This window comes from Chlorocebus sabaeus, chromosome 25, assembly GCF_047675955.1.
Source record: "Chlorocebus sabaeus isolate Y175 chromosome 25, mChlSab1.0.hap1, whole genome shotgun sequence".
In the NCBI taxonomy this organism is placed as follows: Eukaryota; Metazoa; Chordata; class Mammalia; order Primates; family Cercopithecidae; genus Chlorocebus; species Chlorocebus sabaeus.
The window spans coordinates 24,452,409-24,477,657 of record NC_132928.1 but is presented as its reverse complement, the minus strand read 5'-3'; the positions used below and the strand labels follow the sequence as shown (position 1 = coordinate 24,477,657).

The 25,249-nt window shown below is 52.2% G+C and overlaps 1 protein-coding gene across 20 annotated transcripts in view; it reads left to right on the top strand.

Annotated features, from left to right (window-relative positions):
- NFASC (neurofascin) overlaps positions 1-14,787 on the top strand; it is a 201,247-nt gene extending 186,460 nt beyond the window's left edge. For 19 of the 20 annotated variants that reach the window (XM_073011570.1, XM_007988770.3, XM_073011569.1 and 16 more), the window contains 3 exons: positions 2,275-2,406; positions 5,402-5,471; positions 8,859-14,787. In XM_073011570.1, coding sequence (XP_072867671.1) covers positions 2,275-2,406; positions 5,402-5,471; positions 8,859-9,090 — 434 coding nt within the window. In that variant the 3' untranslated portion in view covers positions 9,091-14,787. Of the gene's footprint in view, positions 1-2,274; positions 2,407-5,401; positions 5,472-8,858 lie in introns of those variants that run through there. The other variant, XR_012091204.1, reaches the window with a different exon arrangement.
- Positions 14,788-25,249: the final 10,462 nt, after the last annotated feature.

Sequence of the window (25,249 nt, the reverse complement as noted above, 5' to 3'; positions counted from 1 at the left end):
GTAGTCCCAGCTACTTGGGAGACTGAGATAGGATCACTTAAGCCCAGGAGATTGAGGTTGCAATGAGCTATGATAACACCACTGCACTCCAGCCTGGGCAACAGAGTGAGGCCCTGTCTCAAAAAGAGAAGAGAAGAGGAGGGAAGGGGAGGGGAGAGCAGGGAAGGGGAGGAGAAGGGGAGAGAGTTGTGGGGGAAGAGAAAAAAGAAAAGGAGGGAGTGAGGGAGTGAGGGAGGGAGGGAGGGAGGGAAGGAAGGAAGGAAGGAAAGAAGGAAGGAAGGAAGGAAAGAAGGAAGGAAGGAAGGATTAAATAGATAATGATAGATCTATATATATTAAATGGTTATAAATGCTATGAAATAGAGATAGTGGCTGGGTGGGAGTTGGGGAAAGGGACTTCGTTTAAACTGGGAAGGTTCAGGAAGACCTCTCTGAGGAGGTACCAGTTGCCAAGGCAGCCATTAGAAGAAAAAGCAGCAGATGCAAGGGCCCTGCACTAGGAATGAGAGCGGCCAGCATGGCTGGGGTATAAAGCATGAGGACAGGGTGGTGGGAGGTAGGACTATAGAGACGGCCAGGGCCTGCTCTGATGGAGTCTGACAGGTCAGGATAAGGAATGAAGAGTTTTCTTCAATAACAATGAGAAGCTTTGGAGGGTTAAAGCAAGAAAGTGATTCAGTCCTATGTGGGGGGTTGGAAAGATCACTCTGACACTGTGGCGGGGGGCCTGCTGGGAGCAGGAGTGGAAGCAGGGATGGGACTTTTCTCTGCAGCCTACCTACATCATGGTACTCACAAGCCTTGTTCTCACAGGCCTCTCCTGCTTTTCAGCCCGGGGCTGCCCTGGGCAACCAGAGTGCAGAGGACACTTGTTCATCAGTCTTCACCCTGTATTGAGAACTTTCTTGGTGCAATGCCATTGCCTGGGCACTGGGAAGCCTGTAAAAATAGTTTCTGCCCCCAAGAGGAGCAAAGGGTGGGCTTGCACCCAGATAACGTCCCCACAAATGGCATGTGCTGAAGACCTGGGAGCGCACATGCTGTGGCCCTCATGCTGTTCCCTATGCTCCTAGAAGGAGGCTCAGTGCCTTGGCGCCAGCTCCATGGTTCTTGGGGCGCCTGCTGTTGTGTGCCTCTCCCCAGGTGTCTCTGGGCTGGCTGGTTCCAGGGTTACTTTGGGTGTATTAAGTTCCTTTGATCCTTCCCTTCTGTCACAGAGTCTCACGTTCTGTGACAGGCTGCATTTCAGGAGGGGTTGCTTTTGTTCTCCAGCCAGTAGAAAGGAGAAGGGCGAGTTGGTACTGACCACACCTCCCTCCCGAACCCAAACCCAGCCATTGGGCCATCATCAAGGACACCCTCAGATGACTCCTGAGCACCTGTTCTTCAGGCCCTCCTGGAGGCCTTTCAAATCACAAAGGGATCTGCCCACTTTGAAACAGGTCTCCACATATGCTGGGCATGGACAGAGAGGGACTCACTGTCACAGAGGTTGGAGGAGGGGGCCATCAGCTTGTCACAGACCACCGGGGGGTCACCCTGTGTGGAGTAGTCTGGAAGTGTCATGGAGTGAGCAGAAGGCACAGCCCCAGCCCCACGTCGCTGCTGGCCTGGCTAGGGGTACCCACACCAGGATTGCCTTTGCTGTCAGGAAGCACATGATCCACTAGAGAGATGTGAAAAGACAGGGCATCCTGGGCCTCCACTTGGTCCAGTCCCCACCCTCAGGAAGGCTGGATGGCTTCGGAGCCATGCTGGTGGGCAGGGATGCTGCTGTGCGCCTGTGCAGGCCTGCGAAGGTGTTCTCATAGCGGGTTTTTGCAACGTGGCCACGGCCTACACTCCCTGAGGGTAGCTTGCCGGCTCCCATTTGTCCACCCTGGACTCATCCATGGGGAATCATACTTCCATGGCCAATCCGTGGCCATCCCTCAGTCCCCACTAGGCTGTGACCAGCCCTCTGGTTTCCAAGAATGCCGTGCTTCGTTCCTAGGATACTTTCCCCTTCCTAAATGACCTGTTCAGCCTTCTGCTTCTTATTTGCTCCTTGTACCCCTTTCCTTTGCCTCTTTTCTGATCTTTTGACCTTGGCTCTTTAATTATTTTCTTTTTGTCCTTTAGCGGGGTAGTTTGGGCCGGGGGGCTGCTAGGTGATAGTGTTAGGCTCCAGGAGAAACATCCATGTGAAATAGCTGAAGTTCTTCCCTCCATCTCCCTCCTCACCGTCTCCCCCATGAAATCATTCACGGGTTTGCTTCCGGCCCTCCCCGCCAGCTTACACCAACAACCAAGCGGACATTGCCACCCAGGGCTGGTTCATTGGGCTTATGTGCGCCATCGCCCTCCTGGTGCTGATCCTGCTCATCGTCTGTTTCATCAAGAGGAGTCGCGGTGGCAAGTACCCAGGTGAGACGTGCGAGAGGCGTGGGCTTGCAGGGCGGGGCACATCCGCTTTCCCGTGAGTCTCCAGGTCTCCAGCCAGATCCGGGGACTGTGTTCTCTCAGTGAAGCCAGCCCTTGCCCGGCTTGGAAATACAATCCTCTTGCCTGTGCACCTTCGGGCTGCCAGCAAGCACTCGAGTTAATTAAGTTCGCCTGAGTTGGACGGATGGCACAGTCCAGGCAGCCTCAGAGAGGGGATGGAAGGAACCCTGGCTCCTGTTAAGAATGACCTTTCCTCCCCTTGACTCACCACCCATCTGCTCTATAAATTGGCTTTTTTTCAGCCTGAATCTCATTAGGATCCTGGGTCCCGGGGAAGGAGAAAGGAAGAGAGGCATTTTCTCTAACCGTGTCCCAGAGAATGGGGAGAGGAGGGGTCTGGGCAGAAGCAGCACACCCATGAGAGAGTTCCAGAGGTGGGCACTCAACAGGATGATGGTGTAACCACCAATAACACTAGCAAAGGTCAGAAGCTCCGACACAAGGATCTGGGAGAGGCTGAAGACGAGTGGCATTGGTATGGGCCCCCGTGGTCCTAAAGCACTTTGGGCTTCCCTAAAGTCCCAAGGAGACCTCAAGATCCTTCAGCCCCTGGCTAGGCACAGTGACTCACCCCTGTAATCCCAGCACTTTGAGAGGCCAAAGCGAGTAGGTCACTTAAGGTCAGGAGTTTGAGGCCAGCCCAACCAACATGACAAAACTCCGTCTCTACTAAATATACAAAAATTAGCTGGGCATGGTGGCAGGTGTCTGAGGTCCCAGCTATTCAAAAGGCTGAGGTGGGAGGATTACCTGAGCCTGGGGAGGTCAAGGCTGCCATGAGCCATGATCGTGCCACTGCACTCCAGCCTGAGCAACAGAGTTAGACCCTGTCTCAAATAAATAAATAAATTTTTTAAAAGATCCTCCAGGCTGGGCATGGTGGCTCACACCTGTAATCCCGGCACTTTGGGAGGCCAAGGCAGACAGATCACTTGAGGTCAGGAGTTTAAGACCAGCCTGGCCAACATGGTGAAACCCCGTCTCTACCAAAAATACAAAAAATTAGCTGGGTATGGTGGCACGTGCCTATAATCCCAGCTACTCAGGAGGCTGAGGCAGGAAAATCGCTTGAACCTGGGAGGCAGCAGTGAGCCGAAATCGTGCCACTGCACTCCAGCCTAGGCGATGGAGCAAGACTCAGTCTCAAAAAAGGGGGGAAAAAGAAAAGATCCTGCAGCCCAGACATACCAAGGTCAAGGACAAGGACCTCTGGCATTCTTGTTTCTGGAAATATTGATTGTTTTTTACACAGGAGCAAGAGAGCCATCTGTCTGTGATGGGGTGGGTAGGGTGACAGGAGACAGGATAATGGATGACCCTGAAAGCAAAAATCTGGCTGGACTACAGAATGAAATTTCTCCCTGCCCCAGAAAGCCCCATCACCAGACATACCCCATGCTCCCCAAATGCTTCCTTCTCCCCATCTCTTAGAACAGGTCCTCCCCCAGGACCCCCCTAAAACTCAACACAAAGGAAATAGAAGGGAGAGGAGACTCGATTCTTTTTCCTTCCCCATGCCCAAGTACCCACAGACTAGGACTCTGAAGAACTGTGCCTCAAGTGAGGGAGGGCAGGAAATGATCATTCCTTACTGGTGAGCGATGTTTGCTTTCACTGTCTTCTGCTGTGCTGGGCTTATCTGGTTCTGTAAGAGAGAAAGCCTCAGTTAGGGAAAAGGCTGCCTCCTCCATCTGACAGTAAGACTTGGGTGGACTGAGTTCACGCCCATTCCAGGTGGAAGTGGAATACCAGAAGAACCCAGCAGATCAACTCTGAGCCGTCCTTTGCCCTTTCAGAAAGTATCTCATTCCAAACAGTTCTTCAAAACTAATCTCTTGCCCTCCAGCTACAGGGTAAGCCCCTGGTCCCTTAAAAAGATGAGTGAACCAGGAGCCACAAGGCCTGGGTGCTAGTCTTCCCTCCAGTCTTCATTCAGTCTCTAATTAGTTACGTGATATGCTCTTCACCTCTCAAGGGTTCAGTTTCCCTCATCTAAAATGAGGATGATTATCCGCCTTGTATCTCAAAAAGGACACATAGGCCGGGAGCAGTGGCTCACGCCTGTATTCCCAGCACTTTGGGAGGCCAAGGTGGGTGGATCACTTGAGGTCAGGAGTTCAAGACCAGCCTGGCCAACATGGTGAAACCCCGTCTCTACTAAAAATACAAAAATTAGCCAGAAGTGGCAGGCGCCTGTAAACCCAGCTATTTGGGAGGCTGTGCATCCACCTCTGTGCTGTGCACTAGCAATACTGGAGGAAAAATGATCTCTCCTCAAGGGCACCGTAGCTGACACCGAAAGAATGAGCACAGCACAAGACAGGGCCTGGCTGAATGCTCACACGTCACAGAGGAAGTGGAGGAAAGGGGGCACGCCAACAAGGGGGGTCACAGAGAAGAGACACTTTCCATCCCATAGGTGTGTACGGCGTGTCTTCTCTGCTCAAGGCACTCTGCTAGGAACTGTGAAGAAGCACACAGACCCCCACCCTTGAGGAAAGAACTAGCCTTCTGTGATAGCATGAGAAACGTGCACAAATAGTTACACCACAGAGCAGAATAAGAAAGGTGCAAACAGTGGAGTGTTTGCCTTTGGCAAAGGAAAGGATCCCATCTGTTTGGTCTTTTAGGGAGACTTCATGGAGATGTGGTTGGGGGAGCTTGGTAGGAGGGGGTTTCAGTTGTCAATGGAGATGTAAAGAGACCTCTGGGGCTGAGAAGGAGGCGGCAGAGTCAACTTGGCAACTGATTGAGTACAGGAAGCAAAAACAAGGGAGGCGTGGATGGTGCCTTGTTAAAAAAGAGTGTCCGTGAGCCCAGGGCGGTGCCTTCTGGCCCTGCAATCAGTGGAGCCCTGGAGAGCAGGGGCATGTACTTAATCATCGTGTCTGTGTCTTTGCTTCTCTTGTTGACCAAGTACGAGAAAAGAAGGATGTTCCCCTTGGCCCTGAAGACCCCAAGGAAGAGGATGGCTCGTTTGACTATAGGTGGGTGATCTCCCTCCTCTTCTCTCAGGCAGGCTGTCCTCCGTGTCCCTGAGGCACCACCCTCACCTCAGAGCAGCTCCACTTGGCTGAGAGACCATGAGTAGCCGTCCTTGCCCCTTGGGCCGTCACCCTGCCTCTCTGGTGGCGCTGTGGTGGCGAGTGCGTGCTGCTGAGTTTACTCAGAGGCTTCTCATCCTAAGAGTGCCAGACGAGGCTGCTCCCCCAGGAGACACTGCCTGACACATGCGTGCATTAGTTTGACGAACAGCATTTCATTCATTCAACCGCACAACTCAAATGTATCAAGCTTGCTATTTATATCTTTCCACCTTTTCACTCTGAACGTGAGCCTCAGGACCCTCTTGCTGTGAGATGAGCTCAGCCCTCAGGCTGATTCTCTGCCCACACTCTCCTCCTAACCCTGAAGATAATGACCCTGGGAGGCTGTGATATCTCAAAGCCTCAAGGAATGAAAGTGGGCTGATTCCAGGTCGTTTCTCCTTGAACGTGGCGATATCTTTGGGCTGTAGACCGGAATGGGCCTTGGAAAGGTATCTAGGTCCAGTGCCCTATGCCCCAGATGAGAGGACTGAGGCCCAAACCGGGAAGCGTATTGCCTAAAACTCTTCCATGCTCCCCACCCAGTGAGTTAGTGGCAAAGCTGGAAAGTCCGGGGCCGGCTGGTGCTGCTGGTGCTGCTATTCTATACTTCTGTACCCGTGCTCCTGTCCTACCTGGATGCATCTTCGTATCTGGGCTTAACAACGTCGTTGTTTGTCCATGGAGATCACGAATATGTTCTGAGCTGAGGGATGATGCAGAGTGGGCTGTGGAGTGTCATTCTCAGACCAACTGCTATGGAGGGAATGTCTGATCAGAGCCCTGCCTGCCCACGCCACCCAGTTACTGCCTGGGCCCAGGCCCAGGCCCTTGTCCTCTGCTACAGTCTCCTTTTCCTGTCCTGGGCCTCTGCCACTCTGCCCGTCAGCCTGGCAAGCATAATCAGATCAATGGGTGGTGGAGCCACTGCCCACACAGGAGCCTGTCTGTAGGCTTATGGGCCATAACTGTCCATCTAGTCCCAACATCCCCACAAGCCCCCTGAAAGGGCAGTCACAAGAGCCCCCTTCCCATCTTCCCTGGCAGGGCCCAGCTTCCCTGTGGGCTGAGACTTCCTTGGCTTTTTGTTCCAAAAGCCATGGGGCTTCTCCTCCCCCAGACTCTCGGTGCAGCCAGAGAGGAGGAGCGTGGACCTCCTCCAATACGGGGCTGAGCAGCCTGCACTGTGAGGAGCTGCTTCCTCGTGCACCTCTCCTGCCCCAGACACCAAAGCTGTCGGGCAAAAACCCCTGCCTCCTCCCCACAGACGCTGAGGCTGGGTCTACGCGCACAGGAGCATGCCTAGGCGTGCACCCCTACACGCACACACCCCTCTGCTTTGGCTCTGGAAGGTCTGCAGCATCTGTTCTAGAGTCCTCCCTTGGATGAGTCTAAGAGCCCTAACCTGGGAAAAGGCTGAAATTAATACATCAGAGGAAGAACTAAGTTTCCAGGGGGGATAGGCCTGGGGGCAAGGAGTACTGTTCCTCTCAACCCAGTCTGTGGCTAAGTGACTGACCACCTTTCCCGTGGGGCGTCCTTTGTTTTTCTCCCCCATGTCCATCCACCTGGACCTTGAAGATGTCTCAGAAGTGAGGCCAACAGGTGGCCAGACCAAGACCACCCCTAGTCATTCTGGTTTCTTTCAAGCTTCCCTTAGGAGAGGTCTATTCGGTCTGTTCTTTTTAGACCTAGATCCCCTGTCCCCTCAACAGCCTGGCATGCTACAGACCTCTCCCCCTACCCCTCCCACTGGCTGGGCTGTCACTGTCCAGTGGCTGCACTTAGCTTAGCTGCCTGGAACCAGAGGAGGAATTCCCACAAATCGCAAAGCACGTCCTCATGCCCCTGCACATGAGGTGGAGGGCCCTGGGAAGGAGTGCATGCGGACAAGACCTGCAAGTGGGGTGAGGAGCCTGGCAATTCCCCTCCTCCAGTTGGCAAACAGTGACTTCCACTTCCTGCACAAACTCAGCACAGCCCCAGAGAGCTGCCTCCCTCACACCGTCTCCCAACGCACGGCTGTCCCAGAATACAGTTAGGCTGTATTCATGGGGCAGTACTGCAGGGAGTGAGCTAATAGCTTTCCATCTTCTAACACAGCCCTGGCCCTGGCTCGCTGCCCTCCCCTGACAGCTGTCTTTGCCTGACACTGCTATTAGAAGTGAGAACGCACTGCCCACTGTAATGGCAACTCAGCTGGTTGTCTTCCCCATGTCCAGGAAGGACTGGGGGTGGGTGGGGAGCTGGGGGCAAGGAAGGGTGTGGTGTCTGTCTACTCAGACCGCCTGGCACCGCTATGGTCCCTGAGACCCAGACTCCCACTGCTCATCCTGAGCTGCTCCTGCCCAGGAACTGGGCTCACCTCTGAAGTGCAGCCAGCACCACCTGGTGCTTGCTCTGAGCCTTTCCAGCCAAGGGAAGAGACGCGGTGCCTGAACAGACGCTGGCTCAGGGAGCAGCCCACGCCTCCTCAGGAGCGCAGCAGACATCCTGACTGGGCAGCTGTTCCCAGCGGCCCATGCAGCCTTATTCGGCAGCCTCCCAGCTCTCCCTGCACAAGGGGAGCTTAGGGCCAGGGCCTGTGGGCCTCAGAGGGGCTAGGCATGATCCTCTGAGCCTTGCTATCTTCTCACGTTTGCTGGCATCACCTGCTTACCTGTGTGCGCCTCCCTCCCACTACTCTTGCACACCTGTACTTGCTAGGTCCAAAGCAATAACATCTTTTTATAGATCAACCAGATAGCTCAGCGAAACACACCAAGACAGAGAAGCAGAGAGGCGGGGGAGAGGTTTCTTCCTTTAAAAGCCTTGCTTTTTGTCAAGGTGAGAGTGTTTCCTACAGAGTCACAGGTCCTGGGAGATCAAAGCTGGGCCCGCCTCTCTTGATGACTGAGGCCCAGGTCACAAAACCACACAGTGACACACTCGGGACTAGAACCATCCCATATGGTCTCACAAGCAGTGGCTCTGCCTCACGATGGGGTGGCCATCCTCTATCCACTCCCACCACAGACAGGGACCCAGTCTCATGGAAGGGACCCGGACCAGGAACCCAAAAGCATGGGCTCCACTCCTTGCCCTACCTGACTTGCAACCTCACCTTAGAGAAGGTGCTTGTCTCCGTTTCCCTTCTGTAGCACAGGCTGGACAGGGGAGGGTGAAGTGGGGGCTGGACTAGGTGGTCTCCTGGGTCCCATCCTCTCTGAGCTGTGTAGGACATGTGTTGGCAGGAGGCCGGCTGCCCCATCCCACACCACCTGAGATTCTCTGTCTCTCTTTGGCCAGTGATGAGGACAACAAGCCTCTGCAGGGCAGTCAGACATCTCTGGACGGCACCATCAAGCAGCAGGAGAGTGACGACAGCCTGGTGGACTATGGCGAGGGTGGTGAGGGCCAGTTCAATGAAGACGGCTCCTTCATCGGCCAGTACACTGTCAAAAAGGACAAGGAGGAAACAGAGGGCAACGAAAGCTCAGAGGCCACGTCACCTGTCAATGCTATCTACTCTCTGGCCTAATGGAGCCCACCCAGGCACAGCCACCACTTTGCAAGTGGGAGGAGGGGAGAGGGGGAAACTAAACCACTGCAGACCTACCACAAAGCCACCACCACCTTCAGTAACAAGGGTACGATATGGGGGTCTGCCAAGCTGTGAGGATCAGTGACCACCAAGCCACCCATAAGCCCCCTCCCAATGACCCCCCTTCAGCCCCGGGTGCCACCAGTGTGGGAGAACTGGAGCCGTGGCTGAGCTCAGCTAGAGGGAGCCTGGCCCCTTGCCCGGTCTCACAGCCACCCCTGAGCGTTCCACCACACTGCCCGCCCTTGGCCTCGGCACATGCTCACCGTTTCTGTTGGTTACAGGACTTCTCATGGTCTTAATTTTGCTTTGTGCATCCTCCCCTCCAGACCCGATGTCTCCGTTTTCTTTTCCTTTTGAAAAAGTGTTCCTGGAAAAGAAAGAAAAAGTGGATTCTCCCCCAGGAGACCGCAAAGATAGGCAAAAAGGATTGAATCCGTACCAGAACATGTAGACAGGCTGTAATATTCAAACCACCTCTGGGCCAATGCATTTCCGAAGGATGCCTTTCTCGCCATATGCCTCCCCTGGCTCCCAACCCCTCTGCCTCGGCCTTGTCAGTTGCTGAGCTGGGCTTGGCTCCTTTCTGGAAAATGACAGTATTTTTGGCAGGGAGAGGGTGTGCAGGCCTCCTTGCTGCTCTCTGGTTCGGTTGGGAGGTGTGTTTACCTCTTGCTCCTCATTCCCCCCCTGCCCTTTTCTCTGGAGTATCTAAGATGTGAGCTGCACTGACTCTGAAGAAGTTTGAGGAACAGGAGTGAGCACTGATAGGAAGGACTTCAACGCCAGTGACTGTGTACCTCAAGCAGAAGAAAATCAGGTGTCTGGTCTTGGGGGAACTCTGCTTACCTCTAGAGAGAAGAAAAAGGCTGGGTTTGGACTTCCTTCCTCCCCACTGGTGAAACCCAGGATGTAGATAGAGGGCCACACCCACTCTGTCCCAGAGGGCACCTGTCCACGTGGCTGGGGCCCACGCTGCCACCCTGGAGGAGATGGAATGCTGTGATACAAAAGCTTTGCTGGTGCGTTTGGGGCATAAGGCACTGCTCCCCTTCCACCTCTAGCAAATAGATATCATCTTCTCAGTCAATTCTGTAGGACACTGAGGCTTTTGTTTGACATGGTATGTGGATGGGGACTTGCCCCAAGACTGAGCCAGTCTGCCCTTTCATTGGGGTGTATACATATCAGGGGACCTGCGGTGGCACTGTACTCAGTGCTGTGATGCCCCCACTGGGGAGGACTCAATGCTCTTTGTATGCCTTATGCAGCGTTGATCTGCCCCTGGAGTTCCCAGGTTCCCAGCCCCTCCCTGCAAGCCTTGAAGCCTCCAGCGATGTCCGTGTCCAGGAGAGCAGAGCAGCCTATGCAAGTGTTGCAGCAGGACCAGAAGCGGCCACCCAACACACGTCCTCACCAGTCACCCCAAATGGAGACACTCGCAGACCTGCAGTTGTCAGACCGAAGGTGCTGCCTTCATCCTCCCCACCTAATGCATTTTTGAAACCAAAGGTACCTAGCCTCAGAGACAGAGAAGGAGAGGGGGAGATCTTGAGTCTAAGAGGAACCCTTTAGCTGTTTCTGTAGCTCCAGTCAGTTTCAGGAGGGTGAAGCTGATCCCCAGGAACGAATCAGCTGCCATGGGCACAGCCTCTGATTTGAGCCTCCAGCTGCTAGCCAGGGGGCCTGGGCCGGACCAGGGCTCTGTCCTTCAGTGACTTTATTAAAGCATCATTTGCCACATGTTTAAGCCGCAAAGGTATTAGCAATGCTTGCATCATTAATAATCATTCAGTTGAAGGTCAAGCCCATAGACACACACTCTCTGTCTGCTGGTAAGAAATCATAGCCCAGAACTGAGCCAATAAGGCTGTTTGAACCTGAGAGTGTGTGATGGTCATTTGGGCCAAGCCTCAGCCAGGGCTGCTGCCTGGACGCCTGAGGGGCAGCTTATCACAGTGCAAGGGGACAGGGTAAACAGCAGGGGGTGGGGCGTGAGCTTGGAGGGCCCCTCTCCTGGCTTTCCTCCAACACCTGCTTGGATACTAGGCCCACTGTCCCTGAAGGGAATGTCAGGGAAGTGTGCCTGTAAGCTGAATTAAAGGACTGGCCTTTCCAGAAAACACTTTGGATCCGAGCAGAGTAGTCAGTTTCTCAGACACTCATTCCATACTGCACCGTAAATGTCAGTGAACTCACTGCACCGAAAGCAGGCTCTTAGGGCAGGAAGGGACGGTGAGCAAGTCTGCCACACCACCTGGTGACTGGGAAGGGCTGCTTCCCTTGTAAGGGTCTTGGGGAGAAGTAAGCCCACAGCCTGCCTCTGCACCTCGTTCCAGTGTCCTGCCAGGCTCTGCACTGTCCTTTGTGTATGAAGAAAATGCTATTAGCCCTCTCTCAGGCTACTGTTCTGTGGGTGCTGAGAGCTACCCCCCATCACCATGCAATCACACCCGTCTGAGCAGAAGCAAATCTGAGGCTGAAGAATTAAGTTTTCCCCAAGCAAGGAAGGCAGGTGGTCAGAGAGATCAAACGCTGCGGCGTGGGGATTGCAGGATTCAGGAGGCAGCCCCTTTGGGGAAGAGGAGAGTGCGTTTTCCATGGAGCCCGTGTCAGAGTCCAACCCAGCTCAGCACAAAAGCAGAATTGCCCAGCACTCCCTGCCAGCTGGGTCTCCCAAGCAACTACCCCAAGACATACCAACAATGAAGCCAGGACAGCATCATTACCATCGGCACTCCAGTTTGGCTGGCTGGGAGGAAAGTGCTGGGCATCTTACAGTAACTCTAGAAGTTCCTTTGACGGGGCTGCAATCCCACCTGTGCGCTCAGCCCTAAGAGCTGTAGTTTCCTGTGCTGTCATTTGTCCATTCATTCATTCATTCATTCATTCATTCATTCATTCAGCAAATACTCTGAAATCCAGTCTGAACTAAGGCCTGAGCTGTGGATACCATGGCACGTGAGTTAGATGTGGTCCCTGCCCTCACGGGGCTGACAGTCCTGAAATCAAGTGCTGGGACACAGTGACCATTGAGTTGGAAGCATTCTTCCCTCTATTGCTTAAGCCACTGATGGCTATGAGCTTGAAGAGAGGGATTCTGAGGGAGAACTTGGTCCATCTGGTCACCAAGGCTGGGCAGGACAAAGCAGTCAAGAACCATGGTGTGGCTTGAAAAACAGTCCTGCTTCCTGAGCCTCTTTGCTCTGCCTCTTGGGGCAAAGGGTTAGTCCACATCCAGGTTGCATGAGATGAGATGCAAAGGGCTCTGTGTGGGTGAGGAACGCAAGTTAGAGGAGCGGGAGAGGCCACCAGGGTTGGGACCTATTTAGGTAATTCCTGTTGGCAGCACCTAGAGAGAGCATCTGAGCCAAAGGAGTGGGAAACTCTGCCCCAGCAATGGCATGGGCTGCGGTCTCTTTCTGGCGCCCTGTGCTGGATCAGGGCCAAGTCTTAGGGCATCACGAACAGCCCATTTGATGGAAGTAGCAGGGACGTAGCACATTTTTGTCTGTCTTTGTGAGGCTGCTTTGCTAACTCTCTGAGGAGAGGAAGCCTCTCAGGCTTTCCGTGGGCTGGGGCTGGTGCCAGAGAATCCCTTCTCAGTGGGAGGGCAGCAGGTTCCTGGGAGGCCGGCACAGGGCACCGCTCCCCGCTCCTGACACCTTGGTGCAGACTGACTTCCTGCCCAGTCACCACTCCAGCCAGCCCCGCCAAACACACACAAGCCCATGGTTGCAGTTGGGTCTATCCTGTTAGTTGGCAAAGGATCCTGCTTGAGCTCTGCGTAGTAGCCAAGGAGTAGCATTGAGGAGGGCCCTGATTGTTTAAAATATATACATATATAGGCCTCAAAACAATGAAACAAAGAGCTTGATATGTCAGGAGGAGACCAAGGCCCTGGGAGGCCTAGGCAAGCCGGGCAGAGTCAGACCAGTGCCCTCCCTTGACCATCTCCTAGCATTCCCCTCCCTTAACCTAGACAGGGGCTACCCCATGTGAGTTTAAGCCAGACTTTGTGGCTGTCCCCAGCCTGCACAGCCCAAGCCCAGGGAAGTGTCCTTTCTTTCCCTTCCTTACTAATGGGCCTTCCTGAGACACGTTCAGAGAGGGATCAGAAAGAAACGAGAACCATCCAGGAGAGCCACAAGCACCCACCAAACAGTGTCTCAAGCCTCACCTGAAACTGCTGTTCCTCCTGTCAGCATACTAGTATTAAATGGGTGTTCCATAATGAGAAGAATGGAAATGAAATACGTACAAAGGCATCTAGCTTAGGACCAGAATCGGATTTCAGCATGTGAAGGAATCCCAGAGCTGATCTCATTGAAATGATTTATTGTACAGACAAGGATATGCAAATCCACAGAAGTGAAGGGATTTTTGCTCAAGATCACATAGCTGGTAAACTAAGGTAAGGTTAGGGCTTGAACTTGGGCCTTCTGACTCCTTGTCCAGTGTTCTTTCATCTCACCACAGCTGCCTCCTTTGAAACAGAGGTATTAAGATCTGTCCTTCTGGTTCACCCTCTCATACCTCTTTACTGCCTCTCCCACATCCCCCACATGCCCCCAAAATGAAAGACGAACAGGATTTTTTCTTAGACCAAGATCAGTCTGTCTGTTGATCAGCCTGTGGTTCACCCAGCCATGCAATTAAGGGCAGACCTGGGCCAGTGGAATAGAATAGCTGATTGGTGTTTGTTACTGTGAATCCTAGACCGTACCCCCTAGTATGGTGTCTCTTGCTTTGTAACACATCGGGCCTTCAGTGTGCTGTGTTCCTCAGAAGTGAGGGCATCTCTGTCCATTCTGCCCATGGCCAGAGGGTGCAGAGAGGCAGCAGGGCCCATGCAAGCTGCCACCCTGGGATTTGCTGGGCTGGAGTTCAACAGATGTAAAGACTTCGGTGAAGCAATAAACACAAAGCTCTGGGAGAAGATATCCAGAATTTTATGCACTACTCTGTTTCTTTTTCAAAAATGAGGCAGATCAGATGTCCCTGAGCTGCCCCTTTTTTTCTGATTCCCCACTGCAGTGTCCTCAGTCAGTGTTGTCCCTCTGCCCGGCTCCCCAGCTCTTTGCCAACCTCTTCACACTCCCCTTGAGCTGAGCATCAGTCACCTGTGACGTGGCCACCTTCTGTCCTGCTCCTACTCCTGACCCATGCTGGACCCCGGAGGACCTCCTGCCCTGCCCCTACCACACACCCATATCCCCCACCGTTCCAATTTGTTCTTTCCCGTGGGGAATTTTTTTCCCCAACGTCTCCATCCATTCCTACATATCCACACACACACAAATTGGTCTGATCTTTTTTCCATTGGTTAAACATTTAACTCCATGCCAGACCTTGTTTTAACCCCTCTCACATCATATTCTTTCCTTTTTTGCGAGTTATTTTGCATTAACCAACTTTGTCAGTGACAGATGCATATCTGAGGGTGTCACGCACGACCTTCAGCAGGGAAGACTTCTGGGCCATGGAGGACCGTCTAATACATGGACTTATAAACTGACTGCATGAGCAATGAAAAGGCCAAATTATTCTGAATTTTTTTTGAATCACTGTAAAAAAACTGATTTCTTTTGTATAGAGAACACTAAACGTATAATAAAAGTTGTTCAAAATGTACTCTTGCCGTGTGATTTGCTCATTTTCTTGATTTGTTCTTGTTAGTAGATAGGAGAGGGATGTCAAAGGGCTGATGGCAAAAGTGGATCAAAGGGTTTTTCATGGGTGCCAGACAGCACACTCTTCCAGAATTCTACCATACCATCCCCCCTCTAGAAGTTGTCCTTACTCTGGAAGACTCACTTGCACAATTTGTGTTTTAAACATGGTGTGACTGGTATAGGAATGTATAATGTGTACAGTCATGGAGACACCCTCTGGTTCTCACTGAGGAGCGGCCAAAGAGCCTCACCCAGGCAGGATAAGACATGAAGGACCCCCAGACATTGTAACCTCCGCCCTCCCTTTCCTCGGGATGGTGTGGAGGTTGGAGTGAGCACTAAGAGGTGGTTCTGCTCTTGTAGAAAGTTAACGGATAGTTTCCAGGAATAGGCTATAATGGGGAATGAGGGCAAATGAATTCCCCTAAAAATGCAGACCCAAGTCTCTGACAAAGAACCACCGAGTAACTGTCCAACCCACCTGTGTTTACTCTTCCTTCAAAGTCCTCAGAACAGACAGGGTGGGTGCAAAAAAGAAAAAAAAAATGTCCTCAGAACGGATCATTGACTTGAGGGATTATTGCTTAGGCTAAAATGGGACCTTATATCCAGGTCCAGCTCCTCCTGAATTGTTGGGTAACTCAGGGAAGTCACACACCTCTGAACCTCCCTATTTACTCCTTGAAATATGAGAAAGAATCTTTCTCTCTCTCTTTTGTTTCTGAGGGGTTTTTGTTTGTTTGTTTTGAGACAGGGTCTTCCTCTGTCAAGTAGGCTGGAGTGCAGTGGTGCGATCACGGCTCACTGCAGCCTCAACCTCCCAGGCTCAAGCTATCCTCCCACCTCAGCCTCCCGAGTAGCTGGGATTATAGGCACCCACCACCATGCCCAGTTAATTCTTTTTGTATTTTTTCTAGAAACAGGGTCTCGCTATGTTGCCTAGGCTGGTCTCAAACTCCTGGGCTGAAGCAATCTACCCTGCCTTAGCCTGCTAAAGTGCTGGGATTACAGGCCTGAACCACCGCGCCTGGCAGGAATATCCTTTCTCATCATTCTCAAGTTCACACGCTGTCTTTGAAATTTGTCCCTCACATCCATATGCACTGTCTCACCCTTAGTCCAAGCCCTCGTGGCCTGAATTGAGTGTTCCTGCTTCCTGTGTTGCCTACTCCCTCACGAAACTGTAGCCAGAGGGAGCTTCTAAAATACAAATCTGATCATGTCATTCCTTTACCTGAAACCTTCATTAGCTACATTAGATAAATTCTAAACTCCATGATTTGGCATGTTAGACCTTTGGTGATCTGACCCTCATCTCTCCATCCTCATTTTTTCACCACTCCCCACAAGTACCCCAAATTCTATCCATTCCAACTATTTCCAGCTTTCCCTGACAGCAAAAAATTCTCACACTTCCCAGGGTTTTCGATTCAATTCAAAAGTATGTATTAACAACCTACTCTGTGCCAATTAACAGCATAAAATAAGTAGAAATCCCAGACTGTCATGAGAGAAAGTCAAGTAAACAAAAGCAACATTAGAGTGTCTTGGGCAAAGGGCTCAATAAATATGGGCTCAATGGATAAATTATGGCCCAAAGGTGGGTCTGCCTGACACACTCTTCTCTTGACCTTCCACACCACTCCCCAATCCTTCTGGGTTCTTCCTCCTCTTCTTCTCCTTTCTCTTTCCCATTCCAAGCCCCTCTAGGCCCTTTTCTCCTTATAGGCCGTTCCTCCGAGACTCCTTGAAGGCAGCTCAGGGAACACTGTCTGCCCTAACAGCCCTGCACGCGCGCGCACACACACACACACACACACACACATGCACACACACACACACACATTTGCAGTCTGGTTTAGACCCCCTCACTGTGCCCCTAGAGCACCTATTTTATGTCTAATGGGGTCTGGGATACGACGTTCATTGTCTTTTTCTTTTTTTTTTTTTAATGATAAGGTCTTATCTGTTACCCAGGGCTGGAGTGCAGTGGTACTATTAGAGCTTTCTGCAGCCTCAAACTCCTCAGCTCAAGCCATTCTTCCATCTCAGCCTCCCACGTAGCTGGAACTACAGGCACTGCCACTTATGCTCGGCTAATTTATTTTATTTTCTATAGAGACGGGGTATCACTATGTTGCCCAGGCTGGTCTTGAATACCTGGCCTCAAGCAATCCTGCCACCTCGGCCTCCCAAAGCCCTGAGATTACAGATGTGAGCCACTGCACCCGGCCTCATTATCTTTCTTTCACTAAACTGTGAACATCCCCAGTACAAAAGACCAGTTTTTCACCTGCATCCACAGTTAAGTGCTCGGCGCGTAGCAAGTGCCAACTGAGGGACAAAATGAATGAATATGAATAAATGAATGAGACAACATTCCTTTGAAAAATACTGGCCGGGTGAATTCAAGCTTTTCATATCATCCTCTTTGGATACTGGATTCTTGGATATGACATGTGGGGGCAATCCATCGGCTCAGTTTCTAGAATAGGCACCTCCACTCAATGGAACAGAAGTGGAGAGATGAGGCAAGCGTGTTGTTTGAAGAAAGCCAACCTCGATGCAACTGAGGCCAGACAAAGCGCTTGCCTCTCTTCAGAGCCCCAGGGACCCACCAGAGTATCTGTCATCCCTGAGTCTCCTGAAGGCTGCACCTCCCAGCCCATTAGAAATGCTAATCTCCAGCTTGGAGTGAGATTAGCAGGCCCAGTGGGGAGGGCACAGGCCATCTTCCCATCTTTATTAAGAGTGAAGGCTGTGCCCCCTTCTGCCCAGCTGCCCATAAAGGGCTGGAATCTGGGAATTCATTACAGCCTTTCTCATCAAGGAGGTCTCTCCTGTCCAACATTATTTTAGGTGGAGAAAGGCGGGGGAGGGGGACCCATTTCAGCATCCGCCTCCCCACTTAATGCATCAGAGCCCATTTGTTTGATGTCAGTTTCTGCTGGAGCACCGACCAGTCAGTGGGCCTCAGAGCAATTTGGAGCCACAGCTGCGGCCCAACAGCCCAGCCCCCAGATCCCAGCCCCCAACCCTCACTCCCACTCCCACCCCAGAATTTGCTGCTGATTAGCCCCAGCCACACACTCCCTCCTTCCACACCCTCCCCACCACCACCACCAAGAAGCATGCCTTTGTGTAGACCTGGGTCTCGGCTGAGTCTGCACACAGATCGTCAGCCCTGGCTGGAGTTCACTGGAAACTCACCTGACCCACACTGAACCCAAACAAGAGTTCTGACTGCTCAGCTTCGCGCAGAGACCACTGCAGAGAGTGAGCAGCTAGAGGACAGGGATTCTCCCACACTGAAACAAACACACACAAGGACATCTCCTGTGCTTAAAACCCCAACTGCCCTGTCAAAAGGCTGAATCCTAGTACACGAAGGGTCCAGGCTTGATCTGGGTAGAGAGGTTGCAGATAGCATCTGGGGAGAGCTTTGCATAATAGAGAGGGCGAGATTTTGGATCTCCAGGGCAATCCAGGGGGCAGCAAGTGAGGAGCAAGAAACAGCAGAAGGGAGATTAAAGGAGTGGTTCTCAAAGGGTGATCCCTAGACCGGCAGTATCAGAACCACCTGGGAACTTGTAGAAATTCACATTCTTGGCTGGGCACAGTGCCTCATGCCTGTAATCCTAGCACTTTGGGCGGCTGAGGCAGGTGAATCACTCGAGGCCAGGAGTTCGAGACCAGCTTGGCCAACATGTTGAAACCCCGTCTCTACTAAAAAACACATTATTGGGCCTCACCCCAGATTTACTGTATCAGAAACTCTGGGATTTGCGTTCTCACAAACTCTCCAGGTGATGCTGATGCAGACATCATACCTGAGGCCCCCAGATGAGAGGGACACACTGAGAAAGCTGTGTATGCCTGGATGTGACCCTTCTTCAAGTCCCCCGAATTGGCAATCAAGCCTACTACATTTGTGAATTTGCTTCTTGTGAATGGATGTTTTATGCAAGCTAGCAAAGTTGCTGGATTTTACATCCAAATTGATGCGGGGCATAGAGACTGCAGAAGAATAGAGGGATCAGAGCATGAACCAACTCCCAGGAATTAGCAAAATTTGCAAGGGGGACTTGGACTTTCACAGTCCATGGAATTGGCAGGGAACTGAGCTGTTTATACATTGCTGTCAAAGAGGCAAGAAGGCAGCAGATGGTATTTGGGTCACAACACATTTACATTTAAGTGACTTAAGAGGAGAAGGGAAATGAATATTGTTGAAACCAACTGCGTGAGGCACAGTGATGTGCACTTTATGCAAATGCTCTCTTTTAGCTTGCACACCAGCCCTTTGACGTAGGTAGCTTTATATCCTGTTATGCATGAGGAAACTGTGACTCCAAATAGCAGAATAATGTTTTTTTTTTTTTTTTTGAGACAGAGTCTCACTCTGTCACCCAGGTTGGAGTTCAGTGGCATGATCTCAGCTCACTCCAACCTCCGCCTTCCGGTTTCCAGCGATTCTCCTGCCTCAGCCTCCCAAGTAGCTGGGATTACAGGCGCTCACCACCATACCTGGCTAATTTTTGTATTTTTAGTAGAGACGGGGTTTCACTATGTTGGCCAGGCTGATCTCAAACTCCTGACCTCAGGTGATCCACTCGTCTCAGCCTCCCAAAGTGCTGGGATTACAGGCATGAGCCACTGCACCCCACCCAAATAGCAGAATAATTTGCCCAAGGTAAATGACAAAGCCAGAACTAGCTGCCAGTTCAGTCTGACTAAAAAACCTCCACTTTCACTACTGCGCTTGGGGTATGAATGGGCCTCCCTGTGAAGAACCAGCCCTGGTGCCTGTGTCTCAAAGGCATCATGCCAGAGCAGCCTCTGCCAACTCTCCAACATGCCCCCGCAACCATTCGCCCCCTCCTCCGCTCTGGGTAGCAGGACGTGCAGGTTCCTGAATGTCCCAAGAGAGCCCAGGAGAAGGTTGTAGGTGCCAGGCAGCTCATGGTCACGTGATGAGCGGGCAGCAAAGTCACAGGTACTCAGCTTTCTCCAAATGTGTCCTAAGTACCAAGTAAGAGCCAGGTCTCTGCAGACAGGTCAGGCACTAGCTGTGCGACCTCAGGCAACTGACTGAACCTCTCTTTGCCTGAGTTTCCTCATCTAGAAAATAAGGGTTGTCATTGTAGCTACTTTGTAGGTTGTTGTTGTAAGGATCAAATCAATTGAAATGTGAAAAGTGTCTGAGGCATAGTAAGTACTATATAATAATGTATTAAATTTAAATGAATGAATGAATCACTTTACACTTTCCCCCTACTGTCTACCCAAATGTTCTTCCAGACTCAAAACCCTCCTTCGAAAATCCTCCCCATCCTTCAAAGCAGGCTCAAATCCATTTCTCATAATCCCCTTGGCCCATAGGGCTGTCTCTCTTGAGAGCGTTTCTCAATCTTCTTGCTCCTCCAGCAGGGACTTGTCTGATATTGCAGGAACGTTCTCCTGTATCTGGCCAGGCTGCAAACCTGTGGAGGGCAGAGCCAGTACTTCATGGCTCTTGTACCTTTGTGGCCCCCAGTCCTGTGCCTCACACATGGTGTGTGGGGGTCCATAAATACATGTTGACTGATCTTTGGGAGCCAGCGGTCCCTGCAGGGTAACCAGATCCCATTTGTATTCAAGCTGTCTGCATTACTGTATTTATTGCCCAGCTAGTGGTTTAGTCTGTGGAGTATTGGCATTAGGGGCGAGGAGGGGGCAGGGAATATTTCCCTTCCTAAAAGCAAGTTTACCAGGTTCCAAGTGGCTGGATGTAAGGGCCAGTGATGAGTGTTGAGAGCTGGGGTTCACACTACAGCCCCATTAATTAACTTTCCCCAAGTCCCCTAAGTGCTCTTGTCTCCCGTTAAAGCCCAGCAACCCACCCTCATTCATCAGAAAGGAGAGTCCATCCTTCACTTTCCTCCCTCCCGCTCCTTCTAGCTCCAGCCTGGCTGTTAGGACACAGCATGACCCTCAACTCACCCGATAACCCATGCGGCAGAAGAGGATAAGGCTGGACGTCCAAGGACCTGGGTTTGTCCCAAGAGAGAATGACCCCAGGACAGGACTCAGCCAACGTCCTTTCCACAAGCCCCACAGCACTGGTCCCCGTGGATGTGGATGCAGTTACCTCCCTGGGGTCATTTTACTCCAAGATATGGAGCCTCACTCCCAAGCTTAGAGCTCATTCCAGGCCATAGGCATTCAGGGTTCCTTCCTTCTCAACGCTGACAACACTCCTCCTCAGGGAAGGATGGTCTGGTGAAGACCAACATCAATGCAGTCAGCCCTGAGGCCCAGAGGAGCTGACGTCTTCCATCCTTTTCCCTACCAAGCCCCAGCAACAATCTCCATGAAAAGCAAAAAACACACAGAAAATCTTTCCTTCCAAATCACTGCATCAACCTCCTTCCCAAGTTTTCTGCAGGGCATGCCCTGGCGTGGCTGGCGTGGGTGAGGCTGCCAGTTGACTGCGGGGGACGTGCACAGGGCCCACCCAGGGCCCCAGGAGAGCCCCCAGTCCCCTCTCTGTTATGTGCTTGTGGTTCAGACCCATGGAATGTCAGGGCTGGAGTGAGCCCAGGTCCACTCCCCTTGTCTTACAGATTCCACACATCAAGCGCTAAATCCAAAACTGGCTCCCACAGCGCACAGCAAATGTACCACCCCACCTTCCACATGAGCTAATGCATCCTCAGAGAAAGCAGACTCACATTTCAAATGACAGCCACCAGACTGCATCTGAAAGAGCTGAGGGCTTTTCTGGGAGGAAAAAATACACAAACTTAGAAATAGACTCATTCCAAAGCCAAAGAGCAATCATTTGGGATTTTTAGCTGCCCCAGACCCTCCACAGCCCCCTATCCTCCTATGAAAGCGGGCAGCTGGGGCTGTGGCCAGTTGGGGAAAGTTTAAGGCAAGCACAGACTGGAAGGTAAATCTCAGGCAGCTCATCCCATGCTAAGCTGAGGAATATGTAGGTGTGACTTTGGTTCCCAGAAGCAGGCAGACTCCAGACCAGGGCCTCTATGCCCCCTTTCCTCCCCCTCCCTAACCCCGACGTGCACCTCCTTCCATTTCCCATTCTCCAGCCCCTCCTCAGAGCCCTCAGACCACTCTCGCAGGTCCATCAGTGGCTTTTCAGTGAGCCCCCAGCTTTCATCCTATTAGTGAGCCCGGGAGTAATTACGACTTCATTAGCCAAATAGGTTCTTGGTTCAGAGACTCCCTCCTACAAAACAAAACACACACCCGCTCCCCTCCATCTGAAGTCTGTCCCCAGAGGCCTGCAGCTAACAATGCAGCGGCTTCAGGGAAAGCCAGCAGGAAAGGGGGTAGGAGAGAGGGGAGGCCGGCCATGGGGAGGAGGCCCCCCGCTCTCCTCCAGGGCGCATCTGTCAGCTGGCCCCGGAGAGACCTGTGACAGGGAGAGGGATGACACTCCAGCAAATGAGGCCATGAACCCTCCGAGCTGTCTGCTGTCCCCTGCCCTCTGGCTTTGCTCACCCCTCCAGTTATGGGCTTAACCCATAGCCAGTGCACTTTGCAGATGGGCAGGCGGCCTCCTCAGCTGAAGGCTCTCTGGGCTAATGCCCAGGGCCTCCAGAGGGCAGGCTAGTCCCGGCTCCCCCGCCCCATCTCCCACCCCATACTTCAGCTGCTGCAGCTCCAGGAGCAAGGAAGCTCTGGGTCTGCCAGAAAGGACAAAGCTGTGCCCCCAACGCCCCTGGCCAGGGGAATTTTAGCCAGCCCGTGGCCACCAGACCTGGCAGGCAGGTCCTGGGAAAGATGCCACAACCCCCGGCCTCTTATCTGTCATCCCACATCTCAGCATTAGAAAGAGTTTTCTTTGAGTCTATATGAGTTCTGCATTGCAATTAAAACCATCCACACGGGCAATCGCATATCCTCCTTCTCTTTTCCTATTCTTTTAATGGATTTTAGGAGCATGGAGTCTAATCCTCCTGCCTCTAAGTGGGACCCAGCTAGCCTAGTCTATGCCAAGTTTTCCTGAGTTTCTCTAGCCACACAATGCTAATCACAATGTCCCGCCTTTCCTCCAGGTCAGGTGAGCATTCAGGATGAGGCCACGCCACTTTCATCACTTTTTTTTTTTTTTTTTTGAGATGGAGTCTCGCTCTGTTGCCCAGGCTGGAGTGCAATGGCATGATCTCAGCTTACTGCAAGCTCCACCTCCTGGATTCACGACATTCTCCTGCCTCAGCATCCCGAGTAGCTGGGACTACAGGCGGCTGCCACCATGCCCGGCTAATTTTTTGTATTTTTTAGTAGAGATGGGGTTTCACCGTGTTAGCCAGGATGGTCTCATTCTCCTGACCTCGTGATCCACCCACCTCAGCATCCCAAAGTGCTTGGATTACAGGCGTGAGCCACCGTGCCCGGCCCCCATCACTCTCACTACCCACTCTCCGCTAGGAGAAGGGGCAGGCTCCCTGCAGAAGCCTCCCGCACGTGCCTCTTTGTCCATGCAGCTTCCAAAGAGAACTGTCTGCTTCTTGTGGGGGCTTTGCATGTAACAGCTGACGACTTCTCATTCCTGCTGAGGGCCCCTCTGCTTGGGTCCTCCACCGGCAAGATGCCATCTGCTGAGGCTGGACCCAGAGGCAGAGGGATAGATGAGATTACCTCCAGACAGCCTTGCCATTTACAAGACTCCAAGCTATGTGCAGCCTTGGGCCTGGCTCTGGCTCTAACTTGACCCCATTCTGTCCCCAGGCCCAATGACTCGGCCTCCATCCTCCCTCCCCACCACCCCAATCTAAACCAGCCCAAAGGCCAGGCAAGAGGACCCCTGCTCCCTGCCCTTCAAGGAAAAGGAGTCCTCAGAGGCCAGCCCAGCTGTACACACTGCACCCCTGCTTGTGTTCCCTGAAAGCAACTGTCCTTTTGTTAATTCTGCCATTTCCCAAAGTACCAGGAGCATCTCATCTGACAGCCACAGCATCTGTTCTTCTTACTCTCCAGAAGGTTGGGTGGGAGCCGTGCCAGCTTTTCCTCAAGGCTTTCCCAGCCTCACGCTCCTTCCACCTGAGTTGGACACCCTGCTCACCTGGTCCCCTAGGGGCACCTCCAGTTCCCTCTCTGCATCCCTGGCTCCTGGCACCCCTTCCTATGACCATGGTTGGCAGCCTCGATAACCATCTCCCCTCCCGGGGTCAAGCTCACCTGGCCAAGCAGATGGACACCTATCCTGTACCTTAGGAGACTGCAGGGAAAGTGGCTGTTTTCCATTTGAGGCCTGCCCAGGGCCCCTAGCAGGTATAGGAACCACAAGGTGCCAAGGAAGGGAGAAGACTCATGCTTGGTCCTTCCCAGGGCCCCCTACCTCAGTGCACACACAGTCTTTGGAGTGCTCAATTAATTCCAAAGCAGTGAAGTTCTGGCTGGTCCCCCAGCCCATAAGACCCACTGGGAGTCTGGCCTGGCCCTACCCTAAGCTTTAGCATGGGGATCCTTCGGGCTGGGTAATTCTTAGGTGGTGGGGGCTTTCTTGGGCACTGCAGGATGCTTAGGAGCATCCTCACCTCTACCCACTAGACATCAACAACACACCTTCTACCCCACACACACTCCTATTGTGACAACTGCAAATGCCTCCAGACCTTGCCAAATGGCTCCCTGGTTGACAACCACTGAGCTAAGGCAAAAAAGAAACCCAACACCTAAGTGTCAGTGACTGGCATCCCCCTGGTGTCTGATTCCTAGGCTGCAGGTGACAGAGGGATGGCTTAAACCAGGGATCAGCAAACATTTTCTGTAGAGAGCCAGATAGTAAATATCTTCAGCTTTGTTGAATGAATATCTTCATACAGCCTCTGTTGCAACTACTCAACTGCCGGTGTGGCATAAAAGCAGCCACAGACAATACATAAATGAATGAGCGTGGCTGTGTTCCAATTAATCTTTATTTATGAACACTGATATTTGAATTTCATATGATTTTCATGTGTCACGACATCTTCTGATTTTTTCAACCATTTAAAAATGTAAAATGCATTCTTAGCACACTGTATGCCGCTGGCTTACAGGATCTCAGAGGGATCAAAACACCTGGGGCCCTGTTGACCGGCTCCTAGGAGATTAAGAAAGCCAAGGGCAGGGTTTGAAGTTGCAAATGGAGGACTGGTCCTCTAGGACAGGGAGGAGGATCATTCTTTGGCCCAGTAACTCCAGGTACTGTTTTCAGTGGGGCAACCCCACTGACCTCAGCAGGACCAGCAACATAACTTGCAGTGTCCAGTGCAAAGTGAGAATACTAGGCCTCTTGTTCAAAAGTTATTGTAAATTCCAAGACAGCGGCAGAAGAGCATTAAACCAAGCATGGGACCCTTCTGAGCACAGACCACACACACCCTGGGAATCCACAAAGGTGGACCTGGACCTCAGTCTACCTCCCAGGG